Raw genomic sequence first — 13,884 nt, 5'->3', positions numbered from 1 at the left:
TAAGCTCTCTGGGAATAGGATCTCGAATGGCATCAGGCAAATGTTTGCTGAGAAAGAAGTCAGCCTTATGCAAGTAAAATATAGTAATTTATGATTTACACAGAACATTTTGCTTTGTATTTCAGACACAGTAGTCACCCTTTTTTTTTTTGTCTCAATACAGATTTGAAATATGATCAAGCATTCACCTGATCCCTGCTTCCAAAGTATGCCCACCCAATCCAAAATGTAGATTTCTTCTGATAGCGACATGCCAGCCTTTCCAGAATACAGAGAATTATTTCCCCAGAGAACACTTTGGATGACTTAAACATCCTATGTAAGAACTCAAGTCTTCTTTACTTCAAAGTATCTCATGGTCTTGAGTCACCACTTTAGACAAGTATTCTCACTGCACATGCCTTCAACTTTCACCAGATTAGTTGGCCTAGACATGTGCATACTCATTTTATGGAACCTGTCCTATATAATTTGAAAAGTTTTTGAATGCTTGCTCTTCTCAAGGAACGCGCCGCATGGTCCTTCAGAAAGTGTGTGCTGGTAAAACAGTGATTTTTGTACTGCAAATGTGCCCTCCCAGGCCAATTACAAGCTACCAATGCTTTAAAAACTGGCTCCAGCACACCACTGAATTTATGTAGGCTCTCTCGCTAGACTCAGAGATGACTGGTTGCTTGATGCTGAAAACCACAAACCCCCTCTCCTTCATAATGACAACCCTCATCTATATGTAGATACACAGCAAAACAAAGCCAGAAAGTGCAAAGGAGTTTATTAACTATGACCTGATAAAGATATCAGGAGTTACAATGTCGGTGCACGTTGTCCACAGCATACCTCCTACCAAAAAAAAAAAAGGTAGTGAAATGCAGGAATAACAGAACAACACTGGAGTCAAAGGATGGAGCTGTCTCTTCTCGCAGCAAGGCTTTGAGTTGTGCAATTAAATGATAGTCTTTGTCCATTCTCTATAGGTCTTCTTGCAGCTCGCCTTTGAAATCATAACTGAGTAACATGGTAGAACATTCACATTTAGGATTCAGAATTTTTTTTAATAGGGACATGAAGTTCCAATGCCCAATTTAGGAGGTGCAGAAACAAAAAGACTCCCCCAATACTCTGAGTTAACAGGGCACATGGGAAACTCAAAGCACTTTATAATAAGTTCACATTTTGTAACATAATTAAGAGATCAATGCACAGAACTCATAAGGCAATGTAACCACAAGTAAAGAGTTCAGCAACCAAAGAAAAACTCTGAAAGGCTTTTAACCCCTTATGAAGCTTTCAGAATTAAATTCCACTTCTAAACAAGGCTGATCTCCACATGGTGTGACAAGGACCCAGGAAACAGCAAAAAGAAAGAGAGAGAATAGCACCACAGAAGATATTAAAACAAAAGTTAAAAACAAAAATTATTTTCTTTCCATCCTTAAAGAAGGCAGGCATTCAAAGCTGCTGTGTGTGCTCCTTTGAAAATAAAAAAAGCTGTATCCCAGACCTCAGTATAAGGAATGAAGAAGGAAACCGAGAGCAACCATCTGACTGTGCTGTGACCACAAATTCATGGAGCAAACTACATTAACTTACTCCCATTCCATGAAGGACTCTATTGTTCAGTCATTTACAAAGGAAGGGACTAGTCCAAATCGTGATTAAAGCTATAAAGTAGCACAGCACCATTTACCTCGAATGACAAACTTGCCATACTGGATTAATCCTCACAATAAGAAAACCTAGCCAGAACAGGTTCTTCATTTAATGAGATGTGGCTTTAACTGGGTTCCTGGAACACAATCTCTCTCTCAGAGAAACGAGGACCCACAAAAAGCCACCCTCACAATTAGATCTCTATCTTCAAATCTTCTAAAGCCCAAATTATTTGTTCTCCTTGCTCAAGTTGTTTTCCACTGTCTCCTGAGGTGTCAGCAATGGTTTCACTAGATCGGCCCCAGGCAACCACATACTTAACAGGTGGCCCAAAGAACTGTCATCTATACGCCCGCCACTAAAAATCTCTCAAAGAGATTTTCTTGCCTCTAACCTGAAATTTCAAGAAGGAAACCATAAAGCAGCTGTAAGAAAGTAAAATTAAGGCCCCTCGGCCCAAATGGCACCTAGCAAGATGAAAGGAATTCCTCTACCTCACTATTTCCTTAATTGCAAATTGATGACAGTTCATTTAGCTCTTTAAAAACACTGTCAAGGCAAAGCATTGACTCCTGATCCTACCAACTCTAAGGAAACTGGGGTTATACAGTCCAAATCCCCCAAATACAAATGATGGTAAGGTCATTAAGCCTGTGAATATATGCTATATGCTGACTCACAGCAGAAAATGTTCTTGGAGCAAAAAATAAACAAGCCCAAATGAGCATTTTTTTGTCTGGTAGCACATCAGGAAGCTACACGCTCCATTTCATTTTTTAAAAAGTTATTTGGGCTCCAGCAATGTGGCAAACATTTACATTCTCCCTCAAATAATTGGAAGAAAACATGGAATACATTCAAGAGCAAAGGTGAAACAAAGAGTTTCTTTCATTCAGGAAAAGAATTCCTTCATTCTGTTAGAGGATAACTTATTAAAAGCAGTAGTTATGAGTCTTTTCTGAGAGTTTTTGAACAGTTTATATATAACAATAAAATATTTCTTCAATAAATAAATGGTTCCTCAAGTCTTCACTGATGACCTCCAGAATCCTCCATCACTGCTGGTCCAAGCCAGTTCCACTTATCTGAGAGGCTTTAGCTGCCAGTGGAATGGTTGTTTTATGTTATTAGATGGGTGACTCTTCTTATATCATGCAGATTTGCATCAATATGTCTCTTCATAGTCTGAATCCTAGAAGGGAAAGAACAGTAGGTGATGTGTGTATATGAAGTTTAATGCCATGGTCAAAATTTAGGCAAAGGCTGCACATTAGGATCCCCCTAACAGAACCTGGTTTGGGCACCGTGAACAGTGAAGCAGTGAAGTACCACTGGCTCAACGTATTGAACATATGATAGGACCACAATATAATTGTCTATTATAGACAACAGAGGTGTCTACTGAGTTCATTTCTGCTTCAAACTTCTGAAGGTTTCCTTCTCCTTGGTAAGTATTTTTTAAAACATACATGACAGGGTGCCTTGTCTGAAGCAGAACATAGATTTATATTCAGCCCTGGGCTTTGGCTAGGAGTTTATGTCAGTCTACCTTTGAGTTCCAATCTCAGCTCCACCTCCTGCTGGCTGGGTGACCTTGGGAAAATTTATTTAACTTCCCCAAGTCTCAATTTCCTCACCTATAAAATGGGGATGATAGAAGTAAAAATACCTCATAGAAATAATACTAGTATTGAATGAGACAATGCACGTAATTACTTAGCAAAGGGCCTGGCACTTTGTAAGTACTCATTAAAGGTTAGCTTCTACCACTATTATTATTATTATTCTAACTCACATTCATCACTTCTAACCTAACTTAGTTGTTAGTGCTACTTGGTATGCCACATCACTGTAGTCCATTCATTCTTTGATTCTCCTGGATGACTATTCATACCTTTCCCTTTTCCCTCAAACTTCCAATACCTCCTCCCATCACTCTCAGCTGATGACCAGGATTCCTCTCCTCACTGAGAACAGAGAAGCAGTCAGAAGGGAACTTCCACACACTCCCATCCTCATATCTATTCATTCCCCTGCATTTTTGGATACAGTGTCCCCGCCTTTTTCTAAGACCAACATCTCCACTTATGCAGTAGATGTTGGCATTACTCCAACAATCCTCTGTGCTCTCTCTCCTGCAGCATCAATTTTCTTTCTCTACTAAATCATTCCTATCAACATACAAACATGCTATAATTTCCTCCCTCTTAAGAAAAAAAGCTCTTGATACCTCCCCCTCTTCCTATTTCTCTACATCCCTCCACAGCAAAACTCCTTGAAAGACTTGTTTATATAGATCATTTAATAATCAATTCTCAGTTTTTATTTTAGTTAGTCTGATTCAGCAGCGATTAACATGGTTAATCAGTGTGCCGGTCTGAAACTAGCATGTACCCCAGAAAAGCTATGTTCTTTAATCCTCATTCAATATTGTTAGGTGAGATATTTTTTTATTGTTTCCAATGGAGATGTAACCCACCCAATTGTGGGTGGTAACTTTTGATTAGATGGCTTCCATGGAGGTGTAGGTGTATCTCCACCCATTCAAGGTGGGGTTGCTTACTGGAGTCATTTAAGAGGGAAGCATTTTGGAAAAAGCTTGAGAGCTGACCAAGCTCACAGAACCAGAGACCTTTGGAGACACAGAAGGACAATACCCCCAGGGAATCCTTATGAATGAGAAGCCTGAGAGAAAGCTAGCAGACGTTGACATGATAGATATTCCAGACCCATCAGCCTTTCTTAAGGATGCCTTAGTTTGGATATTTTAATGGCCTTAGAACTATAAACTTGCAACTTAATAAATTCCCCTTTTAAAAGCCATTCTGTTTCTGGTATACTGCATTCCGGCAGCTTAACAAACTAATACAATCACTCTCTTTTCCTTGAAACACCTTCTTCACTTGGCTTCCAGGATACCAAACTCTCTTGGTTTTCCTCCTACCTCACTAGTTATTCCTTCTCAGCCTCCTTGGCTAGTTCTTTTGCATTGCCCCATACTATAAACCCTGGAGCACTCCAAGGCTCAGTCCCTTGACCTCTCCTCTATCTACACTCATTTCCTTGATGGAATTGTCTCTACCAGTCCCTAACTACTGATGACTCCCAAATTTATATCTCCAGTCTATACCTCTCTTCTGACGTCCAGAAGTATATATCGAATTGCCACTCTACATCTCCACCTGACTGTTTTACAAGCCTTTCAAAATTAATATGCACAAGTCCAGCTCCCAATCTTCCTCCTAGAACTTGTTCTACTCACAGACATCTACATATTAGAAAACGGCAAGTCTATTCTATTAGTTGCTTAAGCCAAAAGCCACGGAATTAACCGTGACTCTTCATATTCTTGCACATATACATGTAACACATCAGCAAATCCTCCGGCTTTACCTTCAAAATAATCAGAATAAAACAGCTTCTCACCAACCCTACCACCAACAACCTGATCCAACCACCATCATCCTCTCTCACCTGAATTATCACTAAAGCCTCCTAATTGGTCTCCAGGATTCTATCATGGTCTCTCACCACCTATTCTCAACATAAAAACTAGAGTGATCCTTTTAAAACATAACTCAGTTCATATTTTTTCTCTTCTCAAAAACCTCCAAAGGATCCAGTTTCAATAAAGAGTAAAAGTTCAGGCCACTAGAATCTCTTATAAGGTTCTATGAGATCTGGTGGTTGTATTATCTCTCTGGTTTCAACAAGTATTATTTATTCCCTTGCTGACTTTATTCCAGCCATCAGGGCCTCCCTGCAGTTCACAGAACATACCAATCATGTCTCTCCTCAGAGTCTTTGCACCTGCCGTTTCCTCTGCCTGGAATGTTCTTCCACAATAGCTATATGGCTTGTCATCTACTTTTTTAGGTTTCTACTTATATGTCATCTCAGTGAAGGTGTCCCGATCCACTGTATTTAACAGTGCACATCCCATCCCTTTCCTTGCTTCATATTCTTTATAATATTAACCATCATCTGGCATACTACATATTTACTTATTTTTAAATTTACTTAGTGTTTGTACCCCAATTTAAGAAAAGGTATTTCAGCTATGTCTTGGAGGATGAGAAAGAGATTTCCAGGCAAAGGAAAATAAGTTATTTGAGGGAAGGTGTTTTTGTCAGCTTTGTTCTCTACTGTTTCCTACATACCTAAAATAGTTATCTGGCACATGTAGGTGCTCAAGAAATAACTGCTGAATGAATTAATCTTCAAAATATGCATAACAATCACATGGGCATTCACTTATTTTGTGTTATAAAAATATTCAAACCCCAGGGTGCGAGGGTAGTGCAGTGGTAGAATTCTCACCTGCCATGTGGGAGACCCAGGTTCGATTCCCAGTTCATGCACTTCCCCAAAAGCAAACAAACAAAACTCAAATAAACAAACAAAAATTCAACAAACGGTGCTGCAATAGCAGAATACTCACATGGAAAAATAATGAAATGTGATCCCTCCATACAGCATACAAAAAATATATATATATTCAAACCCCAAAGAGTTGGCATTAACTGCTGCTATCAACCTTTCTCTCATTGCACCTACTATATTTAAGTACATGAGGGAAAGAGAACCAAAGAACACTGCAATGAGTAATTGGGCTGTGGCCATCTGGGCAAGTGCTGAGCCTGGCAATAAGTACAAAGAGGGCTCAAGTTTAAACCCTGAAACGATAGGTATGTTTCATATTAGATCATAAGCTGCTTTTGACATCTTTCCAACTTCACCACATCAGAGAGTCTTTCCTCCTCCGAGGATCTGGGGCAGTCACACAAGCCTATCAGTCACAGGAAGTGTTCAAAGGGGGAGGGGCAACAGACTTTTGAAATTTAAATCAAAGATCCAGTCTTCAAAGGAAAAAAAAATTCCAACCTTCCAACAGGGGTATTTCTTATTGATAAAAGCCATCAAGTCACCTAAAAGATTATATTACTCCAACTCTCCGGTAAAAAAACTGAGACTCAGCAGAAAAGTTAAATTCAGGGTTCTAGATCCAACCATATAAGACTTAAGTATGAACTCAGTAGCTGAGGCTATACCTCTCAAGATTTTCTCTGTCAGCAGAGATTGCTCTACACAATCCCAGTTCCTAATCTAAGGACACCTCTCTTTTCCCATGAGTCAAAAAACAAAATAAAATTATAATCAGTATAGGGTCCTCCTGAGACCAAAATGCTTTGAAGAAGACCCTGGTTCATACCTTGCTTTGGACCTACCTGCATATCCTCCACTACATCTGAGGACAAAGGATCCCCTTAAGTGAAGAGGAAAGTGAAACGCCAACAGTAAACAGAAGAAATGGCATGGACTTACCAGGCATTCAGCACAACGGACACAAAGCCTCCTCATGCAATTACTTTCCTCCTCTTGGTCAGTGCTGTAGAGAGAGGACAAACCAAGTCAGAATAATCACTATCCTCAGAACAGTTGTGGAGTTAAGGGCACAGGTGTTGAAGTGAGACAGGTCTGTTTTCAAATTTTGGCTGGGTGACTCTGGGCAACTTACTTAAGGAACCTGTTTCCTTATCCATAAAACACAGCTATTACCACCTACCCTTAAAGGATAGTTGTTAGGAATAAATAAAAATAAATTCATGTAAAACACCTACCATAGTGCCTGATACACAGTATCGATAAGTAGGCATTAGGCACAATCTTTCATGCAGAAATGTACTAAGCATCATGTACCAGGTTTGGCTGGGGATGAAGAGAGAAATAAATCATGGTCCCTTGAAGCGTTCACAATCTAAAAGTTTGATAGACCTGTTAAAACTTAACAGGTACATTTTAACACAATGTGGTCAAGGTTTTAATAGAGTTAAGGTCAAATCACTGTGGCAACTAAAAGGAAAGAATGACTGATTCTCTCAGAGGACTCAAGAAAGCTTACCAGAAAGAGATAGATATTTCAGCTGGGTCTTGGAGGATAAGAGTTTTCCAGACAAAGAAAGGAGGAGGGAGGACATTCCAAGTGTAGAAAAAAGTATGTAGGGATAGGGGGAAGTTCTGTATGAATTTAGCATATTTAGAAGGGGGAAAGTTCACTGTAGCTGGAGTGTGAGGTGAATGAGAAGAAATGGCAGGAAATAATGTGGATTAGGGTCAGATCATTAGGGGTCTTGTATGTCATGCTTAGAAACAGACATTTTCATTCTTTGACCAAGATTTCTTAACCTTTTTGGGGCCACAAATTCCTTTGAAAAGGGCACATGCACACATGTGGACACACACAGAAAGTTTGGGACCCTCCTGAGATAAGACCTCTCCTTCCCCAGGTTAAGAATCCCTTATATAAACCATGAAGAACCAATAGGGATTTTATGTAGACTTTTGCTATCTTTTCTTTTTTTTTCAGATTTGTTTGTAGGGAAAAAAACAGGATCATGCCTCCTCACTGGCAAAGCGATGTCTAATAACTGCTTTTGATAACCACAAACCAATGGGCCCTATGGGCCACCTGGTGACCAAGAACAGATTTTGCTTATTGAAATCGTCTTTGTCCTCCACAGCTATTCTCAAAGCTATTCTCACAGCTATTCATTGCTTGAGCATTTTCTGTAGGGAGACACCAAGTGCAGTGAAGACAGGGAAAATAATTGACTTGTCAGAATTTCCTGTCAATTTTGAAGGAATGGAATCTCTACTTCAAAACTTATATTCAGAACCCTGGCACTGTACAACCTGATTTCCAAAGATCGAGATTAGAGTCATAATATCAACCCCTTCACCTCCCCCAAACTTAATATCCACAAGTTTCACTTTCAACCTTTCTTCTGGTACTTCTCAGCATAAAACCTTTCTTTGAAGGTCAGAGCAGACCTAAATTTGGCTTGGAAGAAAGGAAGGGATGGAAGCCGGTCTCTGGGTGCCTTCCACATAGCAGGGCTCTGAAGAGGGTTGACTGCTCAGGGCTCCAGCTGGACTTACTCATCTGAAACCTCAATAGACGACTTCTTATAGCCAGACTTGCTCTTCTTTTTCAGTCCTGCAAACTTCCTTCCCATTCTCACCAGAAGTAGGACAACCACCACAGCTGAGGGAATGAAGACAAGGACGGAAAGAAGACCCACAGAGGAGAGCACGGTGCCAAAACCTAGGAGAGGGAAAAGAGAAGGTCAAAGAGAGGGCCGAACTGAGGTGCCTCCTTCATCAAAGGACACGAAATGGGTTTTACTTTTACTCTTGTATTTCTTCTGACTACATAAGGAATAAATTCATTGTGGAAAGGTAGAAAATGCACAAAAGCACAAATAAAAATTTAAAATTACCCAAAATCCTACCACCTAGGATAACATTGTGGTATATATCCTTTCAATCTTCTTTCAAGGGGTCTGTGGGCACAGGTGTGTATGTGGGGGTAGGGTGTATATTTTTAGAATTATGGATCATGTTGGGCATATCATTTCTAGACTCCTTTTTTACTTATATATCATAAATGTTTCCATGTCATTAAAAATTCCTTCCAGACACAATTTTTAATGGCTGCATAATATTCTACCATACTGTGTCATTTATTTAATCAGCACTCTGATGCTGGATATTCAAGTTGTTTCTAATTCTTTGAATATACAAGTCATATTATAATGACTATCCTTGTATGTAAACATTTACAGTTAGCTCTATTTCTTTAAGACAAAATTTTAAATGGAATTAAGGCATCTGATTCATACTAGCAAACTGTCTTCCAGAAAAACTGTCAGTTTCTACTCCTACCAGCAGTATATAAACGAGCCATGTCTTTGAAACCTGAGTTACTATCTTTAAAAAGAATAAAGAGACAGGAGTGGAAAGGGAGAGAAAAAGAAAAGGAAGGAGGGAGGGAGGGAAGCGGGGGTGGGGGGAAAAGAATGAACAACTGAAAAATGGTAAGCCATTAATAATCAATCATAATGCAATCCTGAATCTCTATGTCTTTGGTTCAAATCCAACTAAGGACAAGAATGACTACGACCACTCAAGAGTCACCAAAGAATAATATAGAAAAAAAGGTCAGTCCTTAACCTACTCTTCTTCCTATTTCACTATTGAAAGGAAGCTCCTCTTTGCAGCATAAAATAAACATGCTGCTTCTCATCATCAGAGGGAGAATCCTTTCAAGGCTTAGGCAAGGACACTGTCTCAGGACTGGGGACTACGAACATATTAGGGAAACTGGAATGACTTCTATTTCATATAGACGGCATGCGTTCAAATACATGGGAACTGACCATACATTCCACAAGATCTATGGTGACCTAAGTTAAAAGAAAAAAAAGGAGTAATGGGGGAAACTATGACAATATTTCAAGAGAAAATTCAGTTTGCAAAACACAGGTAAGAAAATTCATGCTCAAAGACACATCAGCACAGAAGAAAAATCACTTTGATACAATGCTCCTATGATCCACCAGGTTTACAAAGATAGGTAGCTCTGCTTATCACTGGATCTCTCCAAAGGGCATCACAGTAGCCAGAGAGTACTGCAGAAGGCTTGGTGGCCGTTAGCTTACCCCTTTCTGTGACTGTTAGCTCTGTCGTGGGAATATTATGATGCACATCTGGAGGATTCTTCACAGCACAGCTGAATGTCCCATTGTCCTTCATAGTAGGGTTGTTTATGCTGATGGATGCATCCCCCTTGTATACATTTCCAACCCAGGAAATCCGATCTCGGAAAATGCCTGCTGTGGTTGGGTACTGGAAAGACTGATAATGAAAAATCTATGAAAGCAACACCATGAGAAAAAAAATCAATTTCTAAAATGCAATGAAAATGTAAAGTGAAGTATATCAAAAATAAAATACAACTGTATAATAAGTTTTCTCAGTTGGTCAGATTTGTATGCTTTGTTCACCTCCAACCTAAAGGGAAAAAGTGAGATCAATAAAACTGATCCAGGGAGGAAAAAAAGAGTCCGATGGGAGAATCCTGGGATCCTAACTCTCTAACATCTTCTAAATTATCCCTAAAGTCCTAAAGCAATAGTTCTCAATAGGGGGAGATTTTGTCCCCAAGTAGACACTTGGCAATATCTGGAGACATTTTTGGTTGTCACAACTGGGGATGTGCCACTGGCATCTCGTGCTTAAAGGCCAGGAATGTTGCCAAACATCCTACACTGTATAGGACAGCCCCCCACAACAAAGAATTGTGCAACCCAAAATGTCAAAAATGACAAATTCAAACCCTGTTGCAAATGTCTGTTTAAGAGAGGTCTTAAAGTGCTTTGAGTGATGAAGCCTTTGATCACTAAGTCTCAAGCAGCATCATTTAAATTCAATATACATTCATTGAGTATTTACTGTGTATTTGACTTGGAGTTTATATTACTTGCTATTTTAGTTTCCTTGGCTACTCAACCGAATATCACACAATGGGTTGGTTTAAACAATAGGAATTTATTAGCTCATGGTTTTGAGGCTAGGAAAAAGTCCAAATCAAGGTGTCATTCAGGCAATACTTTCTTCCTGAAGACAAGCACTTTATGGTTTGCAAATAACTTTCACACACATTTATTCGTTTCAGCCTCATAAACTCTGAAATACATGGGGCAGGCATAATTATTCCAAATTTATAGAAAGGATAATAAGGCTAAAAATAATTTAAAATTAAACAAAAAACTGATTTACTCAAAGGTACACAACTAGTAAGTGGCAAAGGGGAGACTCCTTTGTTCTCAGAATTACCAGAAGTATATATCATAATCCAGCCTCTTTCAAATTATCTGCCTTGGCAAGGGTGGTAGTTTGGAGATATGTACCCCAGAAAAAAACATGTTCTTAAACTTAATCCATTCCCATGAGTGTAACCCATTGTAAGCAGAAACTTTTGATGAGGTTACTTCAGGAAAGTTGTAACTTAATCAGGGTGGGTTTAATCCTATGGACTAGAGTCCTTTATAAACTAAATGAAAATCAGACAGAGAGAAAGAAAGCCACTAGGAAACAAGAAGCTGTAGGTCAGTGGAATCTGGAAGAGAAGGGAGAGACCAGAAGAGGCTGCCACATGTATTGCCATGTGACAAAGGGAATCAGGACCAAGGATCTCCCGCAGCCAGCCCCAGAATGCTGGGGCTTGGAATGTCTTCAGGAAGAAAGTACTGCCTGAATGACACCTTGATTTGGACTTTTTCCTAGCCTCAAAACCATCAGCTAATAAATTCCTATTGTTTAACCAACCCATTGTGTGATACTCGGTTGAGTAGCCAAGGAAACTAAAATAGCAAGTAATATAAACTCCAAGTCAAATACATAGTAAATACTCAATGAATGTATATTGAATTTAAATGATGCTGTTTGAGACTTAGTGATCAAAGGTTTCATCACCCAAAGCACTTTAAGACCTCTCTCTCTTATGCAAGATATAAGGCTTTCCTCTTTCTTTGTTTACTTGATACTTTCCCACTTAAGAACCCAGGAGTTGACAACCACCAAATTGCTCAATTTTGAAAAGCAGCTTACTAGAGAAGATGCTGAGTCACTTGTCAGTTCATTTGTTTGTACTTTCATTTAACAATATTTACTGCATACCTACTATGTGCTAGGTACAGTGTTAAACAAAGGGATATGGTGGGAGCCAAACAGACACAGTCCCTACTCTCATTGAACTCACAGTCTGATAGAAATTATAGATTGGAATAAATAATAAGTGTACCAAAGGGGGAAGTGAAGAATACTTACTGTTGATTATTAGCATCAATATAAAAGGTCTTGAAACTCCTTTTTATTGACAAAACAATCCCTGCTGTGTATCTTCAGGATTACTCTAACCTGGATATTTCAAGTTAAATTAGTGACACTCCCATGTTTGCTAACTAATTAGTCAGAGAGAAACCTGACTGACACAGTAACTGCACCATCATGCTGCGTGGCTTACAGGTACACTAGCCCCATCTTGGGTGAGTCTGCTGATTTTCAAACCAGCTTCACAGAGGACAGCATTGTAAGAGAACTGCTCTCTGTATTTAAGGTTTCTGATCGAAGAAGCTCCCCATGGCTTGCTCTGCCCTACTTTTGGCCAAGTAAGCAGAGCCAAACAAGGCCAGCCATAATTTCCTGACCACTCCAAAGAAAGAATACTGGAGTGAACTATTTTAAGTCTAAAGAAAAAGGGACCAGGAATATAGCTTAGCTTCCTTCACTGAGGCCACTATCTAACTCCAGAGCTATGTGACATTTGATAACGGCTTCTTAAACAAAATTCAAAGCTTATACATTAAAATCAAAGGAAAAGTTTTTCCAGTGAAGGAGACCAGATGGACAGATTAAGGCCACTTTCAAAAATATAATCTTTCATGTAGCTATGACATCCACATACTTATAACATGTATCCTGTGCTAAGGATACTGCTGAAAGCATAATGAGAAAGGGTTTTTTATGGCACTGCAATCTTCATTAGATATCCACAATGGACTCTGAGCCATAAACGTGCTTTATATGTGTAATTAAAGTATATTATGCTTCTAATATTGCCAGACCATCTGTCAACAACAGCTGTACACGAGGTTTCATCATTTCCTTCAAATGTTGCTACATAAATCAATGCAGATGTTTATACTCTGGGAGAGATGTTTATACTCTGGGAGAAGATGCCAAGATAAACCTACAGAGCATAGATATACAAACAGAATCACCCACAGAGACAACTACATCCAAGAGGAAATGAGCAAATTTAAGAGAAAGGATGTCTATGACTGGTACCTACAGAATTTTTCTATCCAATACCTAGGAGGTACCCTTTTTAGTACATTAAGTCTGAAAATGAAGCTATGAAATCATGTAAAAAAGAACAACAAAAGAAAAGCCAAATTAAACCACATTTCCTCTTCTGACTTTCTGACAACTTTTTTCCTGTAACTTATTCGCAAGATTCTTACAGGGAAGACTAAAAAGCCCTGCCTGACCAAATGAATGTTATATAGGGTTGACGTTCATCTCCTTAAACAAAAGCTTCTCTTCTATCATAGGGTGAGAAGGCCAAAGGATGTGTCTGTGACTTGGAAAAACAGGATACCACAACTGTTGTCCAGAGAAGACTCAAAGGAACTTCCTTAAAAGCACACACTTACTGATTCTGTGCGGCTGCTACTGGGAGGTCGATATGTCCAGTCTATGGTGAGTTTGTCAGTGATGGATGAAGTAGATTTGAAGGTGCATTTCAACTTGATGTTTTCTCCAACATAACCTCGGACATGGGCATCTGCTTTAATCTCCAAGGAAAGGGCTGTGTAAGCACCTAGTCAA

General features: G+C 39.2%; 1 protein-coding gene and 2 long non-coding RNA genes across 5 annotated transcripts in view; 2 read left to right on the top strand and 1 right to left on the bottom strand.

Moving 5' to 3' along the window:
* Positions 1 to 8,941, top strand: part of LOC143644168 (uncharacterized) — a 37,779-nt gene extending 28,838 nt beyond the window's left edge. For both annotated transcript variants that reach the window (XR_013156540.1, XR_013156539.1), the window contains one exon: positions 8,646 to 8,941. This is a non-coding gene — a long non-coding RNA (uncharacterized LOC143644168). The remainder of the gene's footprint in view (positions 1 to 8,645) is intronic.
* The window catches only part of LOC143644167 (uncharacterized), a 117,514-nt gene that overhangs the window by 52,132 nt on the left and 51,498 nt on the right, over positions 1 to 13,884 (top strand). The window contains exon 2 of the long non-coding RNA XR_013156538.1: positions 13,608 to 13,755. This is a non-coding gene — a long non-coding RNA (uncharacterized LOC143644167). The remainder of the gene's footprint in view (positions 1 to 13,607; positions 13,756 to 13,884) is intronic.
* The window catches only part of MPZL3 (myelin protein zero like 3), a 32,014-nt gene continuing 18,885 nt past the window's right edge, over positions 756 to 13,884 (bottom strand). The window contains exons 2-6 of one of the 2 annotated variants that reach the window (XM_077112774.1): positions 13,710 to 13,876; positions 10,152 to 10,347; positions 8,590 to 8,755; positions 6,976 to 7,039; positions 756 to 2,842 (exon numbers count right to left, since the gene is read on the bottom strand). In XM_077112774.1, coding sequence (XP_076968889.1) covers positions 2,816 to 2,842; positions 6,976 to 7,039; positions 8,590 to 8,755; positions 10,152 to 10,347; positions 13,710 to 13,876 — 620 coding nt within the window. In that variant the 3' untranslated portion in view covers positions 756 to 2,815. Of the gene's footprint in view, positions 2,843 to 6,975; positions 7,040 to 8,589; positions 8,756 to 10,151; positions 10,363 to 13,709; positions 13,877 to 13,884 lie in introns of both variants that reach the window. The other variant, XM_077112773.1, reaches the window with a different exon arrangement.

The sequence above is a fragment of the Tamandua tetradactyla genome, chromosome 8 (assembly GCF_023851605.1).
Source record: "Tamandua tetradactyla isolate mTamTet1 chromosome 8, mTamTet1.pri, whole genome shotgun sequence".
NCBI lineage: Eukaryota > Metazoa > Chordata > Mammalia > Pilosa > Myrmecophagidae > Tamandua > Tamandua tetradactyla.
The sequence above is the reverse complement of the archived record's forward strand: the minus strand, read 5'-3'. Positions and strand labels throughout refer to the sequence as shown.